Consider the following 27,598-nt stretch of genomic DNA (forward strand, 5'->3'; position numbering starts at 1 on the left):
GTAGTTCTTCACTGGCATTTTGCATATTAAAATCAGCATAAAGTGCTTTTTTAATGCATGTTATGGGTTATTGTGAACAGTTTATCCATGCTTGCATCTCTTTTCTCCCTTTTTTTTATTGACCCTATAGTTTTTAATCAAAGGTTATAACTCCATCTTAACTTAAAGGGATGGTTCGGAGTAGAATTGACTTCATTGCTATGCACTCCGAAGCCCATCTAAATACCCCATCTGAAGTTTTTTTTTTTTACCTTAGTCGAACATTTATGGAGATATTAGAGTTTTTCGAATTGCATGTAACAACAGTGAATGGTACATGTGATGTATCTCGTAAATTGCACCACTAAACGTGCAAGTAATCTTACCAAACTTGTACAGTAGTGTAAATAGGTTATGTACTCACAAAACGCTGCATCAGAACATTTGTAAATCCACCATGAGTGTTTTAAAAACACGTTTTAGCCGATCCCTACTAGTTTCAAAAACTACAAATGGCGACACGTCGACGTCACTTCCCTGGTTTGAAAAAAGCACGTAAAAGTCCTCCTACAAGTTGACATGCACACAGATGTAGTAGGAGGACTTTTACGTGCTTTTTTCAAACCAGGGAAGTGACGTCGACGTGTCGCCATTTGTAGTTTGAGACTAGTAGGGATCGGCTAAAACGTGTTTTTAAAACACTCATGGTGGACTTACAAATGTTCTGATGCAGCGTTTTGTGAGTACATAACCTATTTACACTACTGTACAAGTTTGGTAAGATTACTTGCACGTTTAGTGGTGCAATTTACGAGATACATCACATGTACCATTCACTGTTGTTACATGCAATTCGAAAAACTCTAATATCTCCATAAATGTTCGACTAAGGTAAAAAAAACTTCGGATGGGGTATTTAGATGGGCTTCGGAGTGCATAGCAATGAAGTCAATTCTACTCCGAACCATTCCTTTAATCCGAGTGCATTTCTTACAATTGACTGCAAGATTGTTTTTTTTTAGCTCTGTCTCCATCTAATCAACAACTGATACAACCAAGTCCCCACCCTAAATTTTTTCCAGTTTCAATAATCCGTTACTTAAAGGGATAGCTCACCCAAAAATGAAAATTCTGTCATTAATGCTGCGTTCCAGGCAGGTTTTTGAGCTCGTGAATCACGACTTCAAATCACGACTCACGACTTTGTAGCGTTCCAGGCAAGTCACGCCAAACTGCCTGGGCGCATTTATTATTTTTATATTATTATTCATTTGATTGCAACGTTATATTGTCCTAAGCTCTATTTTTCCACCGTGTACTACTTGCATAAACACCGCACCCGGAACTGGGAGTACATCCATTTAGTACAAGTTCACAGGTGGGAAGTCACGGGTTTGACTGCCGCTCCACTGCACTTTCACGGGTAGAAGGTTGGAAAAACACGGCTAACGGGTTGCCTGGAACACGGCATAATTACTCACCCTCATGTCATTCAAATCCCGTAAGACCTTCATTCATCTTCAGATCACAAATGAAGATATTTTTGATCAAATCCGAGACCCGTTCAAGGCCCAGAATGCGTTGTGGTACTCTCATGAACGCGCGTCAAAGACTGACGCGCATGAGAATAAAATATTTAAAAAATATGTTTTTGTTTTCTTTGTGCACAAAAAGTATTCTCGCATAACATTATGGTGAAACCACTGATGCCACATGGACTATTTTAACAATGTCCTTACTACCTTTCTGGGCCTTGAATTTGTTGCATTGCAGTTAGAAAGCTCTTGGATTTCATCAGAAATGGATTAATTTTTGTTCTGAAGATGAACAAAGGTCTTACGGGTTTGGAACAACATGGCAGTGTCTAATTAGTGCAGAATTTTCATTTTTGGCTGAACACTCCCTTTATATAAGCAAGACAGTATGTAATCAGTACTGATCTGTTCCTGCAAGTTAGGTCAGATTGGATTAAAACAAATCGCGAACCATACTAGAGTTCACGTGAACTGAACCCCACTTAAGTTTTCTAGTGTGCATACAAGTTAAAAAAAAAATGGCTTTCACAAGAACTAACAAACTGAGCTCTGATGAGCTTATGGATAAAGCTGTATAAAGATTTTCAGTCTATTTTATGTGTTCTTTTTTTTCCTGCTTTGAGCTTTTAGTCCCCTAAACAACTGCAGAATTTCTCTGCATCTCAGATGCCAAGATAATTACACCTGTATGAAAAGCTTGGCTTCAGTATTTAGCGCTCTCTCTCTCACGCACACACACTACAGTGTAATTTGGCTTCTCTTTTTAGCGCACAGCTTGAAAACATCTCACCGCAATCAAAGTAAATTAGACTGTTCTTGAAGTGTTTGTTGCACTGTCCTCATTGTTTCAGGTGGAAACAGTCAAGCTGTTCCCAGAGACGCCCTTCTGCACATGTTTTTTTTTTTTTTTTTTTTTTTTTTCATCTTTTTCGTTCATTTTATGAGAGAAGCCGTGGCATTGCGTAGCATAGATGAGACTAGTATGTGGGGTTTGACAGAACTGGGTCAAGACTCTTCCATTTTCCCACTAGTGTGTAAAGATGTGTAGACTCTCTGCAGAATGTTTTTGCAAGTTTAGAGAAGAAGATAGGGTCATTTTAGCTTCACCGATGCCTGGAAGCGCAACAGTACGGAAACTTGTAATGGATAATTGATCGCGTTTATGACTGCTTCGTGCCTCGTTTAATGGTTTTGGGAACGGATCCATTTCTCCATCTCTTCCCTCCTGTGATTTGCTGTTTTTAACCAAGGTCCTCTATGTTTCTCCCAATTTAGATGAACTTCTGCAGGATCAAAAGGCAGATATGGACCAGTTCCTGTCCTCCATCTCTGAATCTCAGCCTGATGTTACTGTGTCCTCTGAGGAGAGCGTGGAGGTTCCTGCCTTTGAAGGAAAGCCCTTCCGCCCCTTCCAGGTCACATCTCTGGGCTCCCCCGCTGAACCCGAGGGTACGTTTCTTGTCTAAATTTACACCAGGCAGACCGTTAAGGCTTGTGGTTGCTCACCAAGGTCTCTCAATATGGCACTGTTGCTGAGGCAGGTTTTGCGTCAGTGTCAGGTCACTACTACCCCCTTTACTGTTAACCCAGCCTGCTCTTAACTAGTTTAAGCTGATCTCCCAACCTGAGTTAAGCCTGTACACTTAAAAAAAATCCAAACCCCTTCTCTAACCTGAAAACAGACAGTTTGGCAGACCAGCAAATCAGTTTAGACTGTTTTTCATCAGGGTTATGCCAACATATCTTGTTGCTTTAGTGCTTAAAATGAAAATAAGCTAATAATAATTGAATATCATTTTCCACTTCCTATTGAATATCGTATTTCAAGTACTATACTTTTATTGCCATATCTAAAACTGAGGTTGCATATGATTTCCTGTAGTAACTCGAGGAGGATATGCTGGCTTAATAGGCTAAATGGTTAGCTAAATTAACTATAATCTAACTTAAAACACGGAAGGCAAATGTTTAATTTGACCATTGTTATAATGTAATATAGCAATATAGAGTTTATCAACTATATGGGAATAATATTTCCATGTGATATAGTTATATTATGTGATAGGAGATGCATATTGTAAAGCAATATATTCATTGGCATTCATTAGCAAGCAATATTCTGCAAGGATTTGGCATGACGCCAGTCAGAGAACTTCAACTTATTACCTACATGCCAGGAGCATATTTTATCCCAAAATATATATACATTTAAAGTAAAGTTTGAACGTACAAAAAAACGTACATCTTAAAGGAGTAGTCCACTTTCAGAAGAAATATTTACAGATAATGTACTCACCCCCTTGTCATCCAAGATGTTCATGTCTTTCTTTCTTCAGTCATTTGAGTAAAACAGTTCAGGATTTCTCTCCATATAATGGACTTCTATGGTGCCCCCGAGTTCCATAGAACTGCATAGAAAATGCATCTTCAAATGGCTCTAAAAGATCACAGCCGATGAAGAAGGGTCTTATCCAGCAAAACAATGGGTTATTTTCTATAATTAAATTATAATTTATATACTTTTCAACCTCAAATGCTCCTCTAGTCTAGCTCGGCAAGGCTTTTGAGATTAAAAAGTATAGAAATTGTAAATGTTTTTAGAAAATAACCCATTGTTTCACTAGATAAGACCCTTCTTCTTCGGCTGGGATCATTTAGAGCCATTTAAACTGCATTTTGGAAGTTCAAACTCGGGGGCACCATAGAAGTCCATTATGTGGAGAGAAATCCTGAACTGTTTTGCTCAAAAAACACCATTTCTTTACGACTGAAGAAAGAAAGACACGAACATCTTGGATGACAAAGGGGTGAGTACATTATCTGTAAATTTTTGTTCTGAAAGTGAACTACTCCTTTAATGGCCCTAAAATATAATTTTCTTCACACACAATAAAGTTTTCCATTTTATTTTGGGGTGAAATGTGCGCTGGAAGTTTTCCAGGAAAAGTTCAGCCAGCAGTACCTTGCTCACACATTACTCTTATGGCGTTTTTCTCTGTCTGGCTCTTGTTTAAAGTGTCTCTTTTGAGCCAGTACTAGAAGTCAGCTTTATAGCTTTTCTCTCTCAGAGCCGTTCAGGTGAAGCTCTCTGGGAGCATGAGGCCTGTTCGCATTAACATTTTCTAAATGCCGAATGAAGCCCCGAAGTCCAAATGCTGCACTCGGGTCATAGGTTTCTGCTTATCTAAGCTTGCCTGAATCCCCATTGGCATCGCCTTAAACACCAAGCCATTTGAAGTTCAGCTAAAATCATAAAGCCTGAGGCTCTGGCGTCACACTGCAGCCAAGTGCTTTGAAAATCTCTCTCTTTCTGAGCCCAGTCCTGCTCATTCACTGTCTTGCCTGGGCCTGCCAAGCCTTTAAGGAAACTGCAAAACTGCGAAATTAAAACACGATATACGAAATGAGCAGTGTAATAAACACATTAGAGCCCAGGAGGGCTTTCATTATGACAGGCCTGTCCACAAACACATCCTGGGTCTTTCTTTTCCCCGTTCTTTGATTTGTTTTTCTTTATCATTCTGTCCCTGCGGGATTCTCCTCTCCGTCCGCAGACACAGCTTGATAAGCCTGACTACTTCTCTTTTACTCACCTGGGTTTTTTTTTCTCTTTTTCTATTCCAATCTTTTCTTGTTTTGTCTTTTGCTTGTACGCAATGCCTAGGCGATCTCTCTGAACCCCCTCGTGCCTTCAAGAAAGGTGGGTCTCTGCTGCTTTTCTCTGTTTCTCTTTTTTTCTTCAGCCTCCTAAATGTTGTGTTTGCGCTTTTTTTCTTCCTTTTTTTATTGTTGCATTAAGGACTGGGTATTGCATCATTTTTTATATTTCATTTTGATTATATCCAATATTTATTCATTGTCAGGAAGCCTGTTTTTTTTTACATAAACTAATTTTTGTGCATATATAAGTGAGTATATTTATATAAACTTAAAAAAAAAAACACTATCACGTGAATTATAACAAAAAAAATGTTTTAATGAAAAATGATACATTTTGTTTTTAAAAATTACATTTTATATATATAATTAAGGATTAATTGTCATTTTGGTCGTTTAGGAATCTATGGTTGTTTAAATGTAGATTATTCAGAATTTTTACCCAGCCCTCCTTGCAAACTTCTTGCCTCATCTCCCCATCTATCCTCATATTTTTACTGTATTTCCACCCCATGCTTTTGCTCCGTCTGTCCCTTCAGCCCTGTTAGCCATCATGTTTTTAATTTCCTCTCTCCGTCACTCCCTCCGATGGAGAGACCAAACATCCCATCCCTCAATGTCTGGCCGGAAGAGCTTTGCCTAATGAAAAGTCCAGGCAGCTTGTTAAGCTAATTAGCCATTTGGATCGGAGAAGGAGTCCAATGTAAATGTGCTGTGTGCTGCTAAAGCAGTTACGGCTTCCTCACTACCTGCCTGTGTCAGGAAGACAAATAACCGGATTCAGACCCAGCTCTGTGTCGACACATCCTTAGGACTCATTTGCTACTTATTGGGCCTCATCTCGTTTTCTCTAGTTATCTTGTGCTTTTCATGATAGGAGCTCATTAATTTAGTAGTTCTGTTGCAGTACCGCTGTTTTAGTTGACCCACGGATTGTGCTATTAGAACATAGCCTGTTTACCGTTTAATCTTGTGATCCCGCCCCTTATGAATGCACCCATATACCTATTCTTGGATTATTAGTGGTAGAAGCTTGCAATTCACTATTGCTTTTATTTATACTTATGGTTAGGAATTTAAACAGCCTTCAACCATGAATAAACTTCATAGTGTAAATTATGGAGTATCATTTATACTACAGACAAGAATGATAGCTCAAATCATGTTAAAAAAAGGCCTGATTAAATATACGTAGCTTGCATTAAAAGGACTCATACAGTGTCAGAAATGAACTATTCTACTTAGAGGCAATATTTGTCACGTGGAATTAATTTTCTAGGAGCATTTTTACCTTATGTAAGGCCTATTGTTATATTTACCTTGTTAAATGTATCTGTTGGCTATGGAAGCCCATGTCCGCCACTGAATAAAAAAAAATAAAAAATAAAAATTTCTTGTAATTGCATGTTTGCATCTCATACTTCTGACTTTTTTCCTCAGAATTGTGAGACATTAAAGTCAGAATCGCAAGATGTAAACTCACAATTCAGACTTTTTCTCAGAATTGCGTAATATAAACACATTTTTCTGACTTTTTTTTCTCAGGATTGCAGAATTGAGAATTGTAAAGTCACTATTATGACTTTTTTCTCAGAATTGTGTAATATAAATGTATTATTATGACTTTTTTCTCAGAATTGCGTGATATAAACTCGCAATTGTGAGTTATAAAGTCAGAATTGCGAGACAAACTAATAATTCTGAGAAAAAGTCAGAATTGCAAGATAGGAACTCACAATTCAGACTTTTTTCTTAGAATTGTGTAATATAAATGTACTATTTCAACTTTTTTCTCAGAATTGCGTGATATAAACTTGAAATTGCGGGACATGAACTTGCAATTCTGAGAAATTATATTTCTCAGAATTGCAAGATATAAACTCTCAATTCTGACTTTTTTTTTCTCAGAATTGCAAGATATAAACGTACAATTGTGAGTTATAAAATCAGAATTGCGAGACAAACTCACAATTCTGAGAAGTAGTCAAAATTGCGAGATATAAACTAAATTTATTTCTCAGAATTGCGAGTTTGTATCTCTAAATTGTGATTTTTTTCTTTTTCTTCACAATTCTGACTTTATAACACACAATTGCGAGTTATAAAAATAGTGAGAGATAAACTCGCAATTCTCAGAACTTGTCTTTTTCCCCTCAGAATTGGACTTAATAGCTCTCAATTGCAAATTTCTCACGATTCTAAGAAAAAAGTCAGAATTGCAAGATATAAACTTGCAATTTCAAGAAATATATCATGCAATTCTGAGAAAAAAGTCTGAATTGTGAGAGAAAAAGTCACAAACTTTATAAATTTTTTATTCGGTGACGGAAACAGGCTTCCATAGTTGTCTCATATCAAATGCTTAAATCTTATAATCAATCACAATACAGTTATTAAATTTAATCATCAAAATCTGTCTCCAAACTGTAAAAGTTGCAACAGAAGCTGCATCTGATATGATTATTTACAAAGACTGTTAGATGCTATTAAAAGTTGGCAAACATGTATTCACACAACAACTGGCCGTTGTGTTTGAGTGTAATGCCACAATCAACACTTCTCATTTATATATATGTCACTTTAACTGCAACTGCTGTGATAGATTTAGTTTCACAATTTTTGTTCAATTTAGTGGTATTTTTGCTCAAAGCCCCTAATTTTCACTCCTGGGTTGGGCTCTTTTGACTTGAGCTACTTAGCAACCACTCAGCAAAGCTTTAGGAACTATCTAGAAAACCACATTAGAAACCAAATAGTGACTCCCTACAACCACCCACAACGCACCAGTCACCACCTCTTCTGAAATTGTCCAAATCTGATTGGTCTTGTTGTTTTTGTTGTCTCATCTCATGTGTGAAGTCTAATTGTCTTGGTGACGCACTTGACCTCCATGTACTGAAGTATTTTGACTGTGTTTGTGTTCTGGTGGTTAGTGGTTCAGTCGTGCATGGTTAAGCCGCACGCCCTTCTCTCCAGAGCTTGTGACTGCTGCTGAACATAGTTAATCTTTCAGCATTGGTGACCTGCTGCTTTGACAGTCAAACAATGAGTGTGGGTGGAGGGTATTGTTGTTCTCTCCACCAATGAGATTTCCAGTGTGCTGTTGTGCAAGCAGGACTCATTTTAGCCAGGTGTCTTTGGACGTTTCTGGCATCTACATAGAATGTTGTGGTAACAGCCATTCATGCTGTTTAATTTCAATTCATGATTATCTTTTTATTTTATATATCTAATCAGTGTTATTTTACCATCGTTTTCTATTTTATTTCAATTGATTTATTTTCTTAAAGGATAACTGTTGCCAAAATGCAACCTGGGCTGTTTTTTTTTTACTGTAAACGAGACAAACTTGTATCTAAAAGCATAATTACGACAAACGAGCCGTATTTGAGATTGACCGTGATTTCGTTTTGTGGTCAATGGCCGGTGAATGGGAGTACTAGGGGCATACATTTGAGCGCATCAAAATCGATATTTTTCCAACACTAAGAAGGCTCAACACTCCATGACACTTTGCTCGAAGTATCGCCTGGGTCTCTACACATGAACTCCAGCACTGAGAACATTGTTTGTGTACACAGAGTTTACTAAAAAGAAAGTTTTTGAACAACTCACTTACACTGTTTGAGTTTCCGCTCGCGGCCGTCTTGCCAGTCGAGAAGTGTCGATCTCTGAATGCGAATGAATGGACTCCACAGGACGAAATATTAGGCTTATATGAGGCTCTTTTTACAACTAGAAGTTTAATATTGTTTTTCACTTGCGACAAAACAACGAATTAGCCGTGCATTTATATGGAAATATGCTTTAGGAGCTATCCATCCTCGCATTCGGAGATCGACACCTTTTGACTGGCAAGACGGCCGCGAGCGGAAACTTAAACAGTGAAAGTGAGTTGTTCAAAAACTTTCTTTTTAGTAAACTCTGTGTACACAAACAATGTTCTCAATGCTCGAGTTCATGTGTAGAGACCCAGGCGATACTTCGAGCAAAGTGTCATGGAGTGTCGAGCCTTCTTAGTGTTGGAAAAATATCGATTTTGATGCGCTCAAATGTATGCCCCTAGTATTCCCATTCACCGGCCACTGACCACAAAACGAAATCGCGGTCAATCTCAAAAACGGCTCGTTTGTCGTAATTATGCTTTTAAATATAAGTTTGTCTCGTTTGCAGTAAAAAAAAAAAAAACAGCCCAGGTTGCATTTTGGCAACAGTCATGTCTGTCTTTCTTCAGTCGTAAAGAAATTGTTTTTTTGAAGAAAAGGATCAGGATTTCTCTCCATATAATGGATATGTATGGTGCCCCGAGTTTGAACTTCTAAAATGCAGTTTAAATGCAGCTTCAAAGGGCTCTAAATGATCCCAGCCGAGGAAGAAGGGTCTTATCTAGCGAAACGATCGGTTATTTTCGAATCAAATTGACAATTAATATAGTTTTTAACCTTAAATGCTCGTCTTGTCTCATCTCTTCTCTGCGATGCACATACGTAGTCTGTGTAATTCGGGTCAGTATAGTTAGGGTATGTCAAAAAACTATCGTCTTGTTTTTACCCCCAACTTTAAAATCGCCCTACATCGCTGTAGAAGTACTGACCAAGTGTTTACAAAGTGAACATACAAAGAAGATCAAACGGCCATTACAAAAAAAGGTGAAACAGCATTGTAGGACAATTTTGAAGTTGAAGACCAAACTAGATGGGAGTTTTTCGACATACCCTAACTGTATTGACCCTGATTACACAGACTGCACATGCGCATCACAGAGACGAGACAAGACGAGCAGTTGAGGTTAAAAGTATACTGGGTTTCCATGGGAAAGTCTTAAAAAGTCTTAATTGTAGTATCAAATTCAAGGCCATAGAAAGTTTTCAATGGTACAAGAAAGTATTAATTATGATTTTAAAAGGTCTAAAATTTGCAGTTACCGGGAAAACTGCAATATTTCTGCCGTTCCGAAAGCGCCATCTGCTGGCAGAGAATGAATTGGCATTTCTAATGAGGCCGTCTGCTGTTTTTGTTCTGACCAAAGTGAAAATCAACCAAAGATTGTAAATGTGAACTGGTGGATCAACAAGAAGATGATGCATTATAGAAATCTAAACAATTAAGACAAAATACAATATATTTATATGTTATTTAATGAATATAATAATTGATTGATTTTTTTTTTTATTGATATAATTCATAATAAGACCCTTCTTCCTCAGCTGAGATCATTTAGAAATGAAGCTGCATTTAAACAGCATTTTGGAAGTTCAAACTCGGGGGCACCATAGAAGTCCATTATATGGAGAGAAATCCTAAAATGTTTTCCTCAAAAGCATAATTTCTTTACAACTGAAGAAAGAGAGACATGAACATCTTGGATGACAAGTGGGTGAGTACATTATCTGTAAATATTTGTCCTGGAAGTGAACTTATCCTTTAAACTAAATGAAAATGAGAAATCATTCCTTGGCAACATTATTCTCCATGTAGAAGCTTGAATGGCTTGATTCCTGGTTCTTGAATGGAATCTCATTTGACCATCCAATCGTTTGTTTCACTCCTAAGTATGTCACATTATGGAAGTAAAATGGATTATGAATGCAGTCTCATGACTTTAATTGTTTAATATGTAGGGCGACTATATATATTTATAGAGCTGTTACTGGAAACAAGTGCTCACAGGATGTCCCAAGATGCTAATTCTACCAGGAAGAGACCTTTTGACCACAATAGATCACACCTCTTAGTCTGAGCTGAGTGTTTGCTATGAGCTTGTCTGGACTGATCCAGGAGGGCTCTGGGTTTAGTGTGAGCTTCTATATCATACACTTAAATAAATGCGTGACTAATGAATGAGTTTATGTTGGCGTGTCGTCCCCTGACTGACGGCGTGGCGAAAAAATAAAACAAAATGGCAAGGCAGTAGGATTCGAACCATGATTTGGACTGTACTAGATGTTGCTAATTGTAGCCACTGTTGGTCACAGAGATGTTTGTAAGGGTTGAAGTATTATTAATGCGTAATTGCAAGATTCCAACTTGTTTTCCTGTCTCTGATTGGCTGTTTCCTCTTCAGGCTCTGGCATGAACAGTCTGGATGGTCTGATTGGAGCAGAAGAAAAAGTCATCAACAGCAAGAGCAAGATCAACGAAAATGTGGTGAGCCCACCAGCCTGCCTCCAACACAACACACGCTTTACTGATCTCTTGCGAACACTGTGCCAACTGCCGATGATTGAAGTTACATAAACGACCAAATAAGGATAATAAAACAATGCTAATAATAAAGTAATGGCTTAATAATACACCTAGATTAACATTTGTAAGACCACCTGCTCTGTGGTCTCATAGTTATAACTGTGCCATGTGAATTTATTTAACTTTACTGCATTTGCAAGGCAGCTCTAGTGTGAAATTTTCTAGGATTTTTAAACATTTTGACCCTCAAATATAATCACCTTCCCTTTAAAATATGACGCCAGCTATGTTTTTGAACAGTAAGATTTTTAATGTTTTTTAAAGAAGTCTCTTCTGCTCACCAAGCCTGCATTTGTTTGATCCAAAGTATGGCAAAAACAGCAACATTTTGAAATATTTTACTATTTAAAATAATTATTTCCTGTTTGAATACATTTCAAAATGTAATTTATTCCTGTGATTTTAAAACTGAATTTTTAGCATCATTACTTCAATCAAGTGATCCTTTAGAAATCATTCAAATATTCTTATTTGCTGCTCTAAAACAACTATTATTATCATTAACTGTTTTTATTACTATGTTGAAAACAGCGGAGTATATCTTTTAAGGTTTCTTTGAATAGAATGTTCAGAAGAACAGCATTTATCTGAAATAGAAATCTTTTTTAACATTATAAATGTCTTTATCATCACTTTTGAGCAATTTAAAGCATCCTTGTTAAATGAAAGTATTAATTTCTGTCATTTTTCCCCCCCCAAAAATTATACCGACTCCAAGCTTAAGCTTTTTATTTTGGATAAATGCTGATGTTTGGATCTTTCTATTCATCAAAGAATCCTGAAAAAATGTACTCAACTGTTTTAAATGATGATAATAAAAATAGTGAATGTTTCTTGAAGAGCAAATCAGCATATTACAATGATTTCTGAAGGATCATGTGACTGAAGTAATGATGCTTAAAAATTTAGCTTTGATCACAGGATTTTTTTTTTTTTTTTAATATATTAAAATAAAAAAAAATTATTTTAAATATTTTAAAATTTTACTGTTTTTGGTGTACCTTGGATCAAATAAATACAGGATTGGTGAGCAGAAGTGACTACTTTAAAAATGTCACTGTTAAAAAACCTTTCACTGGTAGTGTATATAATGTATAAAAGCCATGTTTTTTTTATAAAGTTTTAAATAAATAACATTTATTTTTAGCAAATTTTAAATATTTTGTTCCAAAGCAGCTTTACACACTATCAATTTTAGCTGCTCACTGCAGGTTGTACGGTTTCATAATGGCTGTGAAACAAATGAAATAATTTACAATCTAATAATCTAAACATTGTCTATTTAAACATCTATAGCTCTGCTGAAACTAAACTCAAAAGCTCAAAAGTGTAGTGCTTCTTCTGCTGCCTTGCTATCACTGCTAACTCCTTCCAGAAAAACAAATCTGGTTTATTTCAGTGTTATCTCATTCATATCCCAGCCTTCATTGCATGCCACATTCACATATTTCCCAGTCACATTCCTCTCCTCTAATCGCAGCTCACACAAAAGCCTGTGTGGTTGTGAAGGGCTGAGCTGGACACATGCAATGCATGATCTCTCTGAAGAATGTGGCTCATGTTGAGCTTGTTTTGTTTGTACAGTATTTCTGCATGTTTGTCTTTCTGAAATCACACAGAAGAGCTATCAGAGAGCATCTAAGATACATTAAAGGCATAGTTTAACCAAAAAATTAAACTAATCATTTACCCTTGTGTTTTTTCCAAACCTATATGACTTTTTCTTCTGTGGATGTTGTTTTGACTAATGTTGGTTTACAGTTTTGGTTTCTTTTTAATGCCACTGTGTAGACAAAAATACAGTGGAGTTAAATAGGAACTGAAACCAGTTTAGCTACCAACGTTCTTCAAAATATCCTCTTTTGAGTTCAGCAGAAGACATGTTTTTGGGTGAACTATGCCTTTTAACATCCTCTAATGGCCCTTCATTGAATGTTTTTTTCAATACATGTTGAGGTGTTTTGTTTAATAGCAAAATACCAAGATGGAAATGACTATCTTTCCCTGCATTAAATACAATCAGTCATGTTTTCTAACAAGGACATAGCCACCATATCAAAGACCATGAATTATTTTGGATTTGCTCACAGTATTTAATCCCAATCTGTTGCTGTAATCAGCAGTAAACCAGCACCATAGACATTGAGGGAGACACAACACATTAGTTTTCAGAATAGTTGTCAATCAATAAGCTTTTATCAGATAACCTTTTTGGTAACTTTTCTATTTGGTCCCCTTGATCTTCAATAATCACTGAAATCTTGCACATCACACATACACTGACTCACTCTTCAGTTCCCAAGGAAGTAACTGAGACTGCCCTGTCTGTGTTGACAGGTGATTGATGAGACTCTGGATGTTAAAGAAGTGATTTTGAATGGTGTTGATCCTCTGGTAAGTACAGCGCCCTCCTGTGCCCAATACACGGTATTACAGTCTGCAGTCTAGAAGCTGTAAATGGTTTGGAGGAAGATTGCAATAGGCTGCTTCGGTTCTATCTGTGAGCAAATGACAGTTTTACATCATTAATGACCTTATATTGTTTATCCACGAACGTCCACAGCACGTGTGCATGTTTTTAATGCGACCGCATGAGCATGTCCAGTGAATACTGGCCATCATTCGTCACCATTAGCTTCTCACACAAATGGAATTGAGCACTGAACATTTGTGTGTGAAAATCGCCAGTCACGGCTGTCAGTGCACATTCAGTCCATTTAGCACTTTGCCAAGCAGATCGATACACGTTCATTCATATTAACACCCAGTTTCAATCTTAAGGGAATAGTCCACCCAAAAATGAATATTGCCATTTGTTTAAGGCCAATTCGTACTGAAAACGATACATATGTTAGCGGATGGTATCATTCTGTTGGTTATAAGCGATATTACTCATCCTCAGACCATCCAAGATGTACAGTATCTCACAAAAGTGAGTACACCCCTCACATTTCAGCAGCCATTTTAGTATATCTTCTCAAGGGACAATACTATAGAAATGAAACTTGGATATATTTTAGAGTAGTCGATGTGCAGCTTGTATAGCAGTGTAGATTTATTGTCCTCTGAAAATAACTCAACATACAGCCATTATTGTCAAAATAGCTGGCAACAAACGTAAGTGAACTTGTCTAAAGTGTCAATATATTGTGTTAGCACCATTGTTATCTGGCACTGCCTTAATCATCCTGGGCATGGAATTGACCAAAGCTGCACAGGTTGTTGCTGGGATCCTCTTCCACTCCTCACAGAGCTGCTGGATGTTAGACACATGGTGCTTCTCCACCTTCCGCTTGAGGATGTCCCACAGGTGCTTAATAGGGTTCAGGTCTGGAGACATACTTGGCCACTCCTTCACCTTCAGCTTCCTCAGGAAGGCAGCTGTCATCTTGGTTGTGTGTTTGGGATCGTTATCATGTTGGAAATCTGCCATTCGTCCTAGTCTCTAGAAGAAAGGCAGCATGTTCTGCTTCAGAATGTACAGTACATGATGAAATCCATGTTCTTGGTACTCCTTACCAGAGCATCACCACACATACTGCACACCATCTGCACCAAACAAGTTTATCTTATAGTCTCATCAGACCACAGGACATGGTTCCAGTAATTCATGCTCTTGGACAGGTTGTCTTCAGCAAACTGTTTGTGGGCTTTCTTGTGAGCCAGCTTCAGATGAGGCTTCCTTCTGGGATGACACCTATGCAAACCGACTTGTTGCAGTGTGCGGCGTATGGTCTGAGCACTGACAAGCTGACCTTCTACTTCTGCAACCTTTAAAGCAATGCTGGCAGCACTCATGAATAGGACATGTGGCTTTGCATGGTTAAACAACACACTGCTGTTATCACTTAGGGTGTACTCACTTTTGTTGCCAGCTATTTTGACAATAATGGCTGTATGTTGAGTTATTTTCAGAAGAAAAGTAAATCTATACTGCTATACAAGCTGCGCATCGACTACTCTAAAATATATCCAAGTTTCATTTCTATAGTATTGTCCCTTGAGAATTGAGATACTGTAGGTGAGTTTTTCTTTCTCAGTAGAACAGTAAAGAACTTTTTTTTTACCTGAAGCCATGGTCCTTGGTTAATCATAAAATGCAAGTCAGCAGCTACTGACTCTTGAGAGTCAAAAAAGCTTATCAGGCAAGAACTGGACTTCCCTGTTTGCCTGAGTCTGTGGTTTACAGGTAATAATGTTGTAAATAATGCTCTTGTTTCTTTGTCATAATCATTATAGTACATTATGGACATCTCTATTTTAAATGAATTAGAATGATTATTAAAACTTCATACTAATAGTTATCATTATAGTTTAATTGTTCTGAACCTGTATGACCTTCTTTCTTTGGAACCCAATGAGTCAATGTTGTAAAAGAGCAGTATAAACATGTTTCAAAGTATCTTTTTGTGTTCCACAGAAATGAGGAAATGCAGTTGAAGTTAAATGCAGAATCTGCAAAATGTTCATTATTTTACTCAAATATAAGGGATGATAGAAAAGGCATGTCATTTCTTTATATGTGACCCTGGACCACAAAACCAGTCTTAAGTCGCTGGGGTATATTTGTAGCAATAGCCAAAAATACATTGCATGGGTCAAAATTTTAGATTTTTCTTTTATGCCAAAAATCATTAGGAAATTAAGTAAAGATCATGTTCCATGAAGATTTTTTTGTAAATTTCCTACTATAAACATATCAAAATGTAATTTTTAATTAGTAATATGCATTGTTAAGAACCTAATTTGGACAACTTTAAAGGTGATTTTCTCAGTGTTTTGATTTTTTTGCACCCTCAGATTCCTGATTTTCAAATAGATGTATCTCAGCCAAATATTGTCCTATCCTAACAAACCATACATCAATAGAAAGCTTATTTATTGAGCTTTCATATGATCTATACATCTCAGTTTAGTAAAATTTAACCTTATGACTGGTTTTGTGGTCCAGGGTCACATATAGTACTGACCTGAATAAGCTAGAAAGACATTTACATAAAGCCCACATGAGAAAATAATAGTTGAATTTATAAAAATGACCCTGTTCAAAAGTTAACATACGGTTGTTAGAGAGAAGTACAGATAATTTTAGAAAGAATTTGAAGATAAGGTTAAATGTAACTTATTTTGCCTTCTGGGAAACAAGTAGCTTCTAAATGGCAGCGCTAAATTAAAAAAAAAAAAAAGAGAATCTACACATCTTTATTCTGTTCAGAAGTTTTCATCCCCAGCTCTTAATGCTTAGTTTTTCCTTCTGAAGCATCAGTGAGCGTTTGAACCTTCTGTAATAGTTGCATATGAGTCCCTCGGTTGTCCTCAGTGTGAAAAGATGGATCTCAAAATCATACGGTCATTGTTGAAAAGGGTTCAAATACACAAAAATGCCAGAAAACCACAGAATTTGTGGAACCTGAAGGATTTTTCTGAAGAACAGCAGGCAGTTTAACTGTTCAGGACGAACAAGGGACTCATAAACAACTATCACTAAACATAAAAAAAAAAAAATCTTTTATGTGAAATATCTTATTCAGGTCAGTATTAAATAAAAAAATAACATGCATTTTGTGTGATCCGTCATATTTTGGTAAAATAATTAACATTTTGCTGATTCTGTAAACTTTTGGGTTCATTTTTGGGTGAACTGTCCCTTTAAGAATCCTGTTTTCTGCTGGGAAATGTAATATATTCAGATTTGAGGCACTGAAAAAACAGGTTTGATTTAGATGTCAGGCATTTTTTATGTTTTTATCTCTCTAGACTACATGTGATTTTAGGGCTGTCCCCGACTATGAATTTTCATAGTCGAATCAGAATTTTCGAATCTTTCTATAGTCGACCGATAGTCGAATCATCTAGGCCTATGTGTGTGTGTGAATGGGTTGAAAGATGCACGACATTATAGTCAGCAGGAGGGTAAAACTATTTTTATTTTATTTTACACACTGCACACAGCAACAACTTTTAATAAAGCGACCAAAACTGCCTTCCAACTGACAGACGAACTTATTTAGGTTTAAATAAAAACACAGAACGCGTCTTTTAGTTCTAAAAACGCGAGGCGCACAGCACTGCCTTTTTTGCTAAGCAACGACCAAAACAGCTGTCCTGTCAGTCAAATCAAAGGATCATAGCGCGAACGCTCTAAAATCTTAGTTTTTTGCTGTTAAGTAAACTGTCATATTAGCAGAAACCCTAAGTAATACAGCTCCTGATTACCCACGATAGACACCAAATGTTTCTCCTCCATTTCTTGCAGTCTCCGGACTTTTTAAGCGACGGTAAACTTTCGCCATCACAACAGAAGACCCGCGTCTCCATTCATTCGATTGGACAATGGAAAAGAACGTGAATGACGTTGGGCGTTTTTCCGCTCAGAGTTGATTTTTTTTTTTTTTTTTTGAACTTCAGGCGCTCAGAGCGCTCCTGCAAAAACGCGAGGCGCAGCAGGCGGCGAAAACGCGAGGCACCGCGGGGGCGCATAAACAGAGCGCAGAACGCTCACTGCCAGTGCCAACAGAAAACCATTCAAAAAAGGCTCCTCCAAATTTATTATTTATTACCTATTTATTGAACGCTTCTTTCTTTTCACTTTTGTTTTTACTGCATTATCATAATCAAAGGCTGTATATAGCTTAATATAACCGTACAAAATCAGTAGTTCTGTGTGCAATTTGACATTGAGCTCCCCCATATTGCCAAAATGGTATGATGCTCGTTTCACCCGCAAAGATTCGACTGTGAGATCGGTGGTCGAATCAGGCTCCGCATATCGATGCATCGAATCTTCGACTATTCGGGGACAGCCCTATGTGATTTAAAACTATATTCATGTGAAGTGTGATGAAGCAATGTTTAGAGCTTCTCTTTTCCTATCCATCTCCAGCAAATTCTTTTGATTTTCATTTGGTGCTAATTATGGCACATTATGTAGTCATGGCAACTCTTGTTCCTCTCACTATACATGAGTTACAGGATGAGTTCCCTGCTTTAGCAACATGGACTGCTCTTTAAGATGTCTGTTAACAGTGTTTGCCTTGGCTCTTTGTGCTTTCGGAGTGTAAATAATCCTGCTGTTTATTTTTCCCTCGTAGTTCAGCCGTGGATCAGAGCAGGAGACGTTCCGCCCCCTGGTGGATGATTTCAGCTTCGGAAGCAGCGCTCTGATTGGCCTGCTGGTGATTGCGGTGGCCATAGCGACCGTGATTGTGATCAGTCTGGTGCTGCTGAGGAAGAGGCAGTACGGCACCATCAGTCACGGCATTGTGGAGGTGAGCTAACGGTCACGCGTGACGCTCCATCATTCACTCTCATTGTTTTCAATGCAACCTTGAAGAAGATAACGAAAAGGCCAGACAGACTCTCTCAATCGCGGTGAAGGATAATACTCTTACTCAGAGCATGCAAGGACAAGCAGGTTCAAAAAAAGTTGAGGTCTTTTAGAGTTTGTATACAATTGAATATGTAAAATATTAAATGACTATACACTGCCATTGAAAGGTTTGACATCAGTAAGGTTTTAAGAAATTGCTTGTTTTCAGCAAGGATGCAGTCCGACATTTATAATCAGGGATTGAAATTAGCTTTTTCACTCACCATCCAATTTGGCTAATACATTAAGTTACTTGCCATTCATAACTTCTACTAGCCAAAAAATTTTGTGATATTGACAAAAAATAATATCTCAACATTTTCTGGGATTTTATCGATAACAACAGTATTGATAAAGATAATTAGACAATATTATGTGGAATGTGTTATTGCACATGGACAACTGACTCCTGAATTCTTTGATATTCTTCATATTCTGTGTGACCAGTTCACTGCAGTGATAAATTAATCTTTTCCAATAAGTTTAAATAGATTTTTACCTTTATAAAGCCATTTTTTTTCTAAAAGTGTGCATTCTTTTGAGTGAAATTCTTACATTTAGTCAGTCAGTTATAATAATAATAATAATAATAATACATTAAGGCTGATACAAAAAAAAATGAAAGCATTATCAACAAAATTCATCTAAGGTGCCATTTAGATGCATTTACACATTGTTTAATGAAGCCCAGAAAGACATGGAATGCTTTAACCTGCTGTTACAAATGCAGAAATAATGTTTTGATATTTTAAACATTTTAAAACGTTGAATACTGATATTTGAAATTATTTTAAAAATGAAAAGATACTTTAAAGGAGTAGTTCACTTTCAGAACAAAAATTTACAGATAGCGTACTCACCCCCTTGTCATCCAAGATCTTCATGTCTTTCTTTCTTCAGTCGTAAAGAAATGATGATTTTGGAGCAAAACATTTCAGGATTTCTCTCCATATAATGGACTTCTATGGTGCCCCCAAATTTGAACTTCCAAAATGCAGCTTCAAAGGGCTCTAAATGATCCCAGCCAAGGAAGAAGGGTCTTATCTAGTAAAACGATCGGTTATTTTCTAAAAACATTTACAATTTATATACTTTTTAATCTCTACACAAAGTACACACAGAGCTAGACAAGACGAGCATTTGAGGTTAAAACTATAAAAATTGTAATTTTTAGAAAATAGCCGATCGTTTCACTAGATAAGACCCTTCTTTCCTCGTCTGTGATCGTTTAGAGCCCTTTGAAGCTGCATTTTGGAAGTTCAAACTTGGGGGCACCATAGAAGTCCATTATATGGAGAGAAATCCTGAAATGTTTTCCTCAAAAAACACAATTTTCTTACGACTGAAGAAAAAAAGACATGAAGATCTTGGATGACAAGGGGGTGAGTACATTATCTGTACATTTTTGTTCTGAAAGTGAACTACTCCTTTAAATGTGAAATTAAAACCGCCAGTAGGTGGCAGCAAGTCGCTGTTAATTGCGATTGAACCGAATCATTTAAACAGTTGATTCATTCAGGAAAGAAACACTGTCATGTTGCTCTGAGATGCAAAACAGTGCTGTGGCTGTGTTTGGAATGATTTTGGTGCCAAAATAGAGCAAAAACAGCCAATATAGTGTCTAAAACATATGCAAGTCTCTTATTGTTTATTTGAACTGTATAAAATCAATATCACATTTGTAATCATGCAGATTTTTTAAAGAAAAAAACGGCACTCTTTGTGTAATATTATATTAACTATATGAAATTATATTAATATATACATTTTCTGCCCCATATCTTGAATTATGTTCTTAATGCATATTAATAGACTAATTCATGCAGTGAAAGAATGCACTATAAATGCGCACACACTAAATTCGTAGGAGTGCTGTAGGAGTGTTTTGTTTGTTTGTTGCAATATACTCCATAATGTCATGAGGTCTCACGAGTTTAGTATTTGCACTAAACCTGCACAGATTTGGCTTGCATGAACTTCCCCAATAAATGAATGAGTGAACGAAATGTAACCAGCCAAATTAGCTAGTGTTTTGACAGAGTTACCCTCCACAGCTCATTTTTACCCGCATTTGGCGGGTTGGTGGGTGTTAATTTCAAACCCTGGTTATAATGTAACAAGATTTAGGTGTTTTTTTGTCAGATGTGTTTTAAGCAACACAACTTATTTATGAAAGAGATAGTTAATAGTTATGACTTTTTCACTGAAGGAAGTGTTATTATGGATTATGGAGTGGTGTTTTGGCCAGAAGCGACAGTTTTGTTTCTTAAAAACATAGCTTTTTGCTTCACCAGTGGATGATTGTGATGTTTTTATTAGCTGTTTGGACTCTTATTCTGATGCTACCCATTCTTTTTTGGAGGTATTGACATCCCAAATCTTCCTCTTGTGTTTCAGGTTGATCCTATGCTAACTCCAGAAGAACGTCACCTGAGCAAGATGCAGAACCACGGCTACGAAAACCCCACCTACAAATACCTGGAGCAGATGCAGATTTAGCCATCATGGGGCGCTGTGGAGCTGGAGAGGGGTGAACATACTACTGACCAATTATAAAACTGCTCTCAAATCATTTCATGCATTTGAAATGCATATTCTGGTTCATTTAAAGAAAACGAAAAAAACAATGGTTTATTAATACTACTACTTCTAATACTGCTACTGTTGTATCATGGAGCGCAATTTTATGCTCTTGTAACTTTTTTTTTTTTTTCGTTTTTCATTTTCTTTTGAAGTCAATGGTTTTAAATCAGGAGAACATGATTCTGCAAATTAGCCTGGAATTGATTTTCCGTCATTGAAATCGGAGCGTATTGTAATGTTGTTTTAAATGTTAATTTTATAAAGTTCTGTTGAAATCTAGTCTATAGAGGTACAGCAAAGCTGAAACAATCAATACGAGACAGCAGTCTGTCCACACCATCGCTGGCCGCCGGATATACTTCTTTTAAATAGATTGCTTGTATATGAAGGTTATTTGTAATGACTTAAATGTATAGTGAAATCAGAAAATATGAAAAGAAAATCATTCATTCATTTACTTTGTAATTATTAAAAACACACAACATACATGAATAGACAAAAAAGTAGATGGTCAGTTTAGTCATAGTCGTTTTTTTCCAGAGCTTAAATCTTGGCTGGGTTACAGGTTTAAACTTTGAGATTAAAGGACTGATATTCCCGGTCCAAACATCTGATACCATCTCCCGTGTAAGATACCACGAATGGTTCGAACTGAATGGTGTGACGGCCTGCCAGATATTTTGGCTGATTGTGAATGTAGAGGTGCCCGATTTCTGTCTCATTTGTTTTGATCTTTTGGTTATGGTGTCATATACTTGGACCAATATACGGTGCGGCCCCTGCAGATGCTCAGTGTGGATTGGTTTGAAGGGCCACGAGGTTAGGGGCCTCCAGTCTCCCATATCACACTAAAATGCCTCTTTTCTCAGATTTTCCTTTTTTTTCCTGCCATGTTACATCCATACACTCCAACTTTTCCTTTTTATAGTCAATCTGGCCTGACGTTGCATTCATCTTTTTCACGTTTATAATCACGAATATACTGTGTTTTCATTTCATAGCTGCCTAATGGGAAATGCTATTGAGAGTTTTATCGCGTGGCCATACTTTGCACACATTGCTTAAATCAAAGAGAACGTAAATACGCTATTGGAGTCGATTGTAATTATACTATGATACATGTATAGTTTATGGACATACCCTTGAAAACTATGATTAAAGACAAAAACGCACTAAAGTTAGCCAGCTGGAGGCCGAGGCAAGTGTAAGTAATGTTTTGCATGCCCACTACTATGGAAGGCAAGGAAAAAATTGAGTCAATTGTTGTTTTTTTTGCTCTCTCTCTCTTCCCCCCCTTCTTAGCAATGTCTTTGTATGCTTGTATAGTTGATGTTGCAATCATGGCTTTTATCAAGGACAGCCTGTGGTGTGCATTGTTCTTATATGAGATGTTATGATATATATTTTTAAGTTTGTTCTCTTCTTTTATTTTCTATTTTTCCCTCTTCCTGTGACCAGTATTTCTGTATGTGACTTTTCACTATGCACCTAAACGGCTCCAATCTTGGACCTTGTCATTGCCTGCTTGATTGTGGAAATGGTCGTAGGGGTGAGGGTAAAATAATACAAAGTTCATATATTAGAAGTAAAATATGATTGAATTCAGTGGAAAATGGCTTCTTGGTTACAGGTGGGAAACACATCAATAAATTCACTACTTCCATATTGGCGTCATTTTGTTGTCTTTGTTCTACTTTTTATACCTACATAAATATATAGATGGACATATAACTATACAGAAAACAATAGGCATGAATTAAATGTACATATTTTGTATGTTTATTTGTATGTACAGCGATGGGGAAAGTTATTTGATCCCCTGCTGATTTTGTACATTTTCCCACTGACAAAGACATGATCAGTCTATAATTTTAATGGTAGGTTTATTTGAACAGTGAGAGACAGAATAACTACAAAAACACATTTAAAAAAAAGTTACAAATTGATTTGCGTTTTAATGAGTGAAATAAGTATTTGATCCCCTATCAATAAGCAAGATTTCTGGCTCCCAGGTGTCTTTTATACAGATCACGAGCTGAGATTATGTGCACTCTCTTAAAGACAGTGCTCGTAATCTCAGTGTGTTACCTGTATAAAAGATACCTGTCCACAGAAGCTATCAATCAATCAGATTCCAAACTCTCCACCATGACCAAGACCAAAGAGGATGACCAAGATCTAAGGATGTCAGGGACAAGATTGTAGACCTACACAAGGCTGGAATGGCCTACAAGAGTGAGAAGGTGACAAGAGTTGGTACGATTATTTGCAGATGGAAGAAACACAAAATAACTTCCTCGGTCTGGGGCTCCATTCAAGATCTCAATGATCATGAGAACGGTGAGGAATCAGCCCAGAACTAAACGGGAGGATCTTGTCAATAATCTCAAGGCAGCTGAGACCATAATCACCAAGAAAACTATTGAAGGACTGAAATCCTGCAGCACTGCTCAAGAAAGCACATGTACAGGTCTGTCTGAAGTTTGCCAATGAACATCTGAATGATTCAGAGGAGAACTGGGTGAAAGTGTTGTGGTCAGATGAGACCAAAATCAAGCTCTTTGGCATCAACTCAACTCGTCGTGTTTGGAGGAGGAGGAATGCTGCTTATGACCCCAAGAACACCATCCCTACTGTCAAACATGGAGGTGGAAACATTATGCTTTGGGGGTGTTTTTCTGCGAAGGGGACAGGACAACTGCACCGCATCAAAGGAATGATGGACTGGGCCCTGTACCATCAAATCTTGGGTGAGAACCTCCTTCCCTCAGCCAGGGCATTGAAAATGGGTCATAGATGGGAATTTCAGCATGACAATGACCCAAAACACATGGCCAAGGCAACAAAGGAGTGGCTCAAGAAGAAGCACATTAAGGTCCTGGAGTGGCCTGGCCAGTCTTCAGACCTTAATCCCATAGAAAATCTGTGGAAGGAGCTGAAGGTTCAAGTTGCCAAATGTCAGCCTCAAAAACCTTAATGACTTGGAGAGGATCTGCAAAGAGGAATGGGACAAAATCCCTCCTGATGTGCAAACCTGGTGGCCAACTACAAGAAAAAACTGGCCTGAGGCTTTTGCTTAGTCATGTTTTGCGAGGGGGTCAAATACTTATTTCACTCATTAAAATGCAAATCAATTTATAATTTTTTGAAATGTGTTTTTCTGGATTTTTTGCTATTCTGTCTCACACTGTTCAAATAAACCTACCATTAAAATTATAGACTGATCGTTTCTTTGTCAGTGAGCAAATGTACAAAATCAGCAGGGGATCAAATATTTTTTTCCCCTCACTCTATACACACTTTCAATACACTTTTTACACATTCATTTTCATCCAAAAGTGAAAATCTGTTGACAGCTTGTTTCTTCATATAGATTTGGAGAAATGTAGCATTGCATCACTTGCTCACTAATGGATCCTCTGCAGAGAATTGGTGCCCAAACAGCCAATAAAATCATCACAGTAATCCACAAAATACCAGTTCATCATAACAAATCCAGTGAAAAAGTCTATCTCCTGTTGTTCTCTTACATCAAAATCCACCAAAAACCACCAAGATGTGTAGAACTGTTTTGGTTTGTAAATGGTAATTGATCTGTGCATACTTCTCAGATGACATGAGAAAGCAATATTATGGAGAGAGGATTTGTATTTTAGCCGGAAGCAACAGTTTCAAGTTAAAATGTCTTAATGATGGATTTGTTTCTTACAAATACACAGCTCTTCATAAGATGTTAATTGATGGACTGGAGTTGTGTGGATTATTTGTAATGTTTATCATAAATGGCTAGTGTAAATGGATGAAAAATCAAATAATTTGTGGGACCTGAAGGATTTCTCTGAAGAACAAACTGTTCAGGACAAATAAGGGACTCATGAACAACTATCACTAAATTCAATATTATTTTCTTTTGTGGACTATATGTAAGTGTATTTCATGTGAAATATCTTATTCAGATCAGTACTAATTAAAAAAAAAATACATGCATTTTGTACTGTACGATCCCTTCTATATACATACTTCATATATATACGTGCTGTGCATACATGTACACAAGTGCTTGTGTGACGCGCTTGAAATATCATTGGTACGTCTGGCACGTTCTCTTTTTTTCATTGGACGGCCCTGAAGACCGTTTATTTTTTTCATTGGTTGGGAGAAATGGCGGAAAATTCTCATTGGCACTGTGAGGAAAATGGCATACGAGCATTACATACCAATTATCTCGAAATGAAAAATAATCTATACATGTCGAAATTCAAATTAAACGACGCGGACTATCCAGCACAGCGTATCTGCTATTTTATTCCTATCATTCTTGAAAATCTCTATCGATTTATATTTCAATGTGAAAATCGTCGCCCGGGGCCGCTCGTGTGTTGCTAGGTAGATTATGTTAATATATGCAAGGCAGCCATCTCTGCAGCTACCATTCAGAGGGAAGACCCACTTCAACCTTTTCCTAAAAATGCTGAAAACTCTCGGGAAATCCACGCCCGAAGCTTAAGCGCGGATTGAGGATCGTCTGTCAGTAAGTGTCACGTAAAATTCACAGCCTGTTTTCCGTTGGACGGTCGATTAGAGTGTAGATATATTTTGTTGAGTGTCTTCGCCGTGCTTTGTTGTTGTCTTAGTCCCACCCAAAATGGAGTCGTGTCGTGTCTTCCTCATTCTGCTGCAGACAGTCGCGGAGCGCGCCCGCCGGCCGAGCTCATCTATGCGCGGGGAGCCAAGCGCCCCTGTCCTGCGTTTGAAAACCTCCATGAAACTAATACGCTCGATTAAAACGACACTGCAGGGCCGTTCCACTTCAAACAGACACCTCTGTTCTTATCTCACTGTTGTTGTCGGCCTCTAGCGCGGGTTTATGTCTAATATAGCTGCTGTGGAAATGTTTTTGTGCCGCTGCGGGTTGTGTGGTATAGTCCGACTGGAACTCCCAACCTGCGGGCTTGAGACAGGGGGGGAGAGAGCCTGACAAACCGCCCGATCGCTTCATTCGCCATTACAGCATTTATAATCTCTTAATTTGTCTCAGGGGTTGAAGAAGGCCGGGGTGATAGGCGGTTGCGTGTGTTTTTTCTCTCAGCGCGGCTGTTAGGGATTTTCTGTCCGACCGTGTGTCTCCTCTACCCCCATTTAGTGATTAGACTGACCGCTCCTCCAGTACGCGCCTGTATTTAGTAGGGCTGTTCGATTCCGAAAATTTTGGAATCGATTCCGATTCCGATTCCTGGTTCTGGAATCGATTGGATTCGATTCCAGAATCGATTCCTCACTGTTGTTTCGATTCTTTTTAGATTCTTGTTTTTTTAGTTTTTTTAGAAGCTAATTTCGCAATAAATACAGGATGTAAAGGTCGTATAAAGTTACCTTCTCATAATATGAAGCTTCATTTGTAAAAAAAAAAAAAAAAAGATATATATATATATATATATATATATATATATATATATATATATATATATATATATATATATTATTTTTCTGTAGCTCTGACTGATTTCAAATTGTAATTCATTGCCCAGGAAATTAGTCCTAACCTACAGCTCAGCAGTGGACATGCATTTATTGAATGAATAAAATAAGACGTGACGTGTATAAAATGACAAAATTAGCAAACTATACACTGAAACAAAATAAACAGAACTTTAACAACAACACTGATATAAGAGATATAATTTCGCAATAAATGCAGGATGATATAAGAGCTCGTGGTGTAGCTGTCAATCAGATGCGCTCTCGGCCACTGATACGAGCTCTCTGCGTTTTCTTTCAGAGTTATCATTGGCTGATAGAGAGATTAAAAATAGCATTTATTTAAGATGTAAATAAGATCAAGACACGTCATGATCTATTCTGTCGTGCAGCGCTCAAAATTGTGGACATCATGAGCCTGTTCTCCCGTAAAATAACATCTGAATCGTTTTTTGAACTGGTTCATTTAAATGATCTATTCGAACGAATCTTTTTGTGGAAATGTATCAGACTATAACTATTAGCGAGCAAGAGGCAAATTAATGGGTGCTTCTCAAACTGAAGGCTGCATCCTTAAACTCAGACGAGTTTAGTAATGAGTCGTTTTTATTACGTTTATTTTCGTCAATCGACGTTTGATGACTTGCAGCCGAAATATGCAGCCTTCATGGAATGCAGCCTTCCGTTTAAGAGGTAAGTTTTGATGAACTGAAAACGGCTCTGAATGAGGAGTCGATTCCCCATGAGAGGA

At 37.4% G+C, this 27,598-nt stretch overlaps 2 protein-coding genes across 6 annotated transcripts in view; both read left to right on the forward strand.

Annotated features, from left to right (window-relative positions):
- Positions 1–23,032, forward strand: part of aplp2 (amyloid beta (A4) precursor-like protein 2) — a 123,747-nt gene extending 100,715 nt beyond the window's left edge. For 2 of the 5 annotated variants that reach the window (XM_073851040.1, XM_073851036.1), the window contains 6 exons: positions 2,790–2,963; positions 5,179–5,214; positions 11,236–11,318; positions 13,755–13,811; positions 18,509–18,685; positions 21,184–23,032. In XM_073851040.1, the coding sequence (XP_073707141.1) occupies positions 2,790–2,963; positions 5,179–5,214; positions 11,236–11,318; positions 13,755–13,811; positions 18,509–18,685; positions 21,184–21,285 (629 nt within the window). In that variant the 3' untranslated portion in view covers positions 21,286–23,032. The remainder of the gene's footprint in view (positions 1–2,789; positions 2,964–5,178; positions 5,215–11,235; positions 11,319–13,754; positions 13,812–18,508; positions 18,686–21,183) is intronic. The other 3 variants (XM_073851038.1, XM_073851037.1, XM_073851039.1) reach the window with 3 other exon arrangements.
- Positions 23,033–25,788: 2,756 nt separating this feature from the next.
- prdm10 (PR domain containing 10) overlaps positions 25,789–27,598 on the forward strand; it is a 39,626-nt gene continuing 37,816 nt past the window's right edge. The window contains exon 1 of the mRNA XM_073850293.1: positions 25,789–25,900. The gene's annotated coding sequence lies outside the window, so the exon portion shown is untranslated. The remainder of the gene's footprint in view (positions 25,901–27,598) is intronic.

Source organism: Garra rufa, chromosome 11 (genome assembly GCF_049309525.1).
Source record: "Garra rufa chromosome 11, GarRuf1.0, whole genome shotgun sequence".
Taxonomy (NCBI): domain Eukaryota; kingdom Metazoa; phylum Chordata; class Actinopteri; order Cypriniformes; family Cyprinidae; genus Garra; species Garra rufa.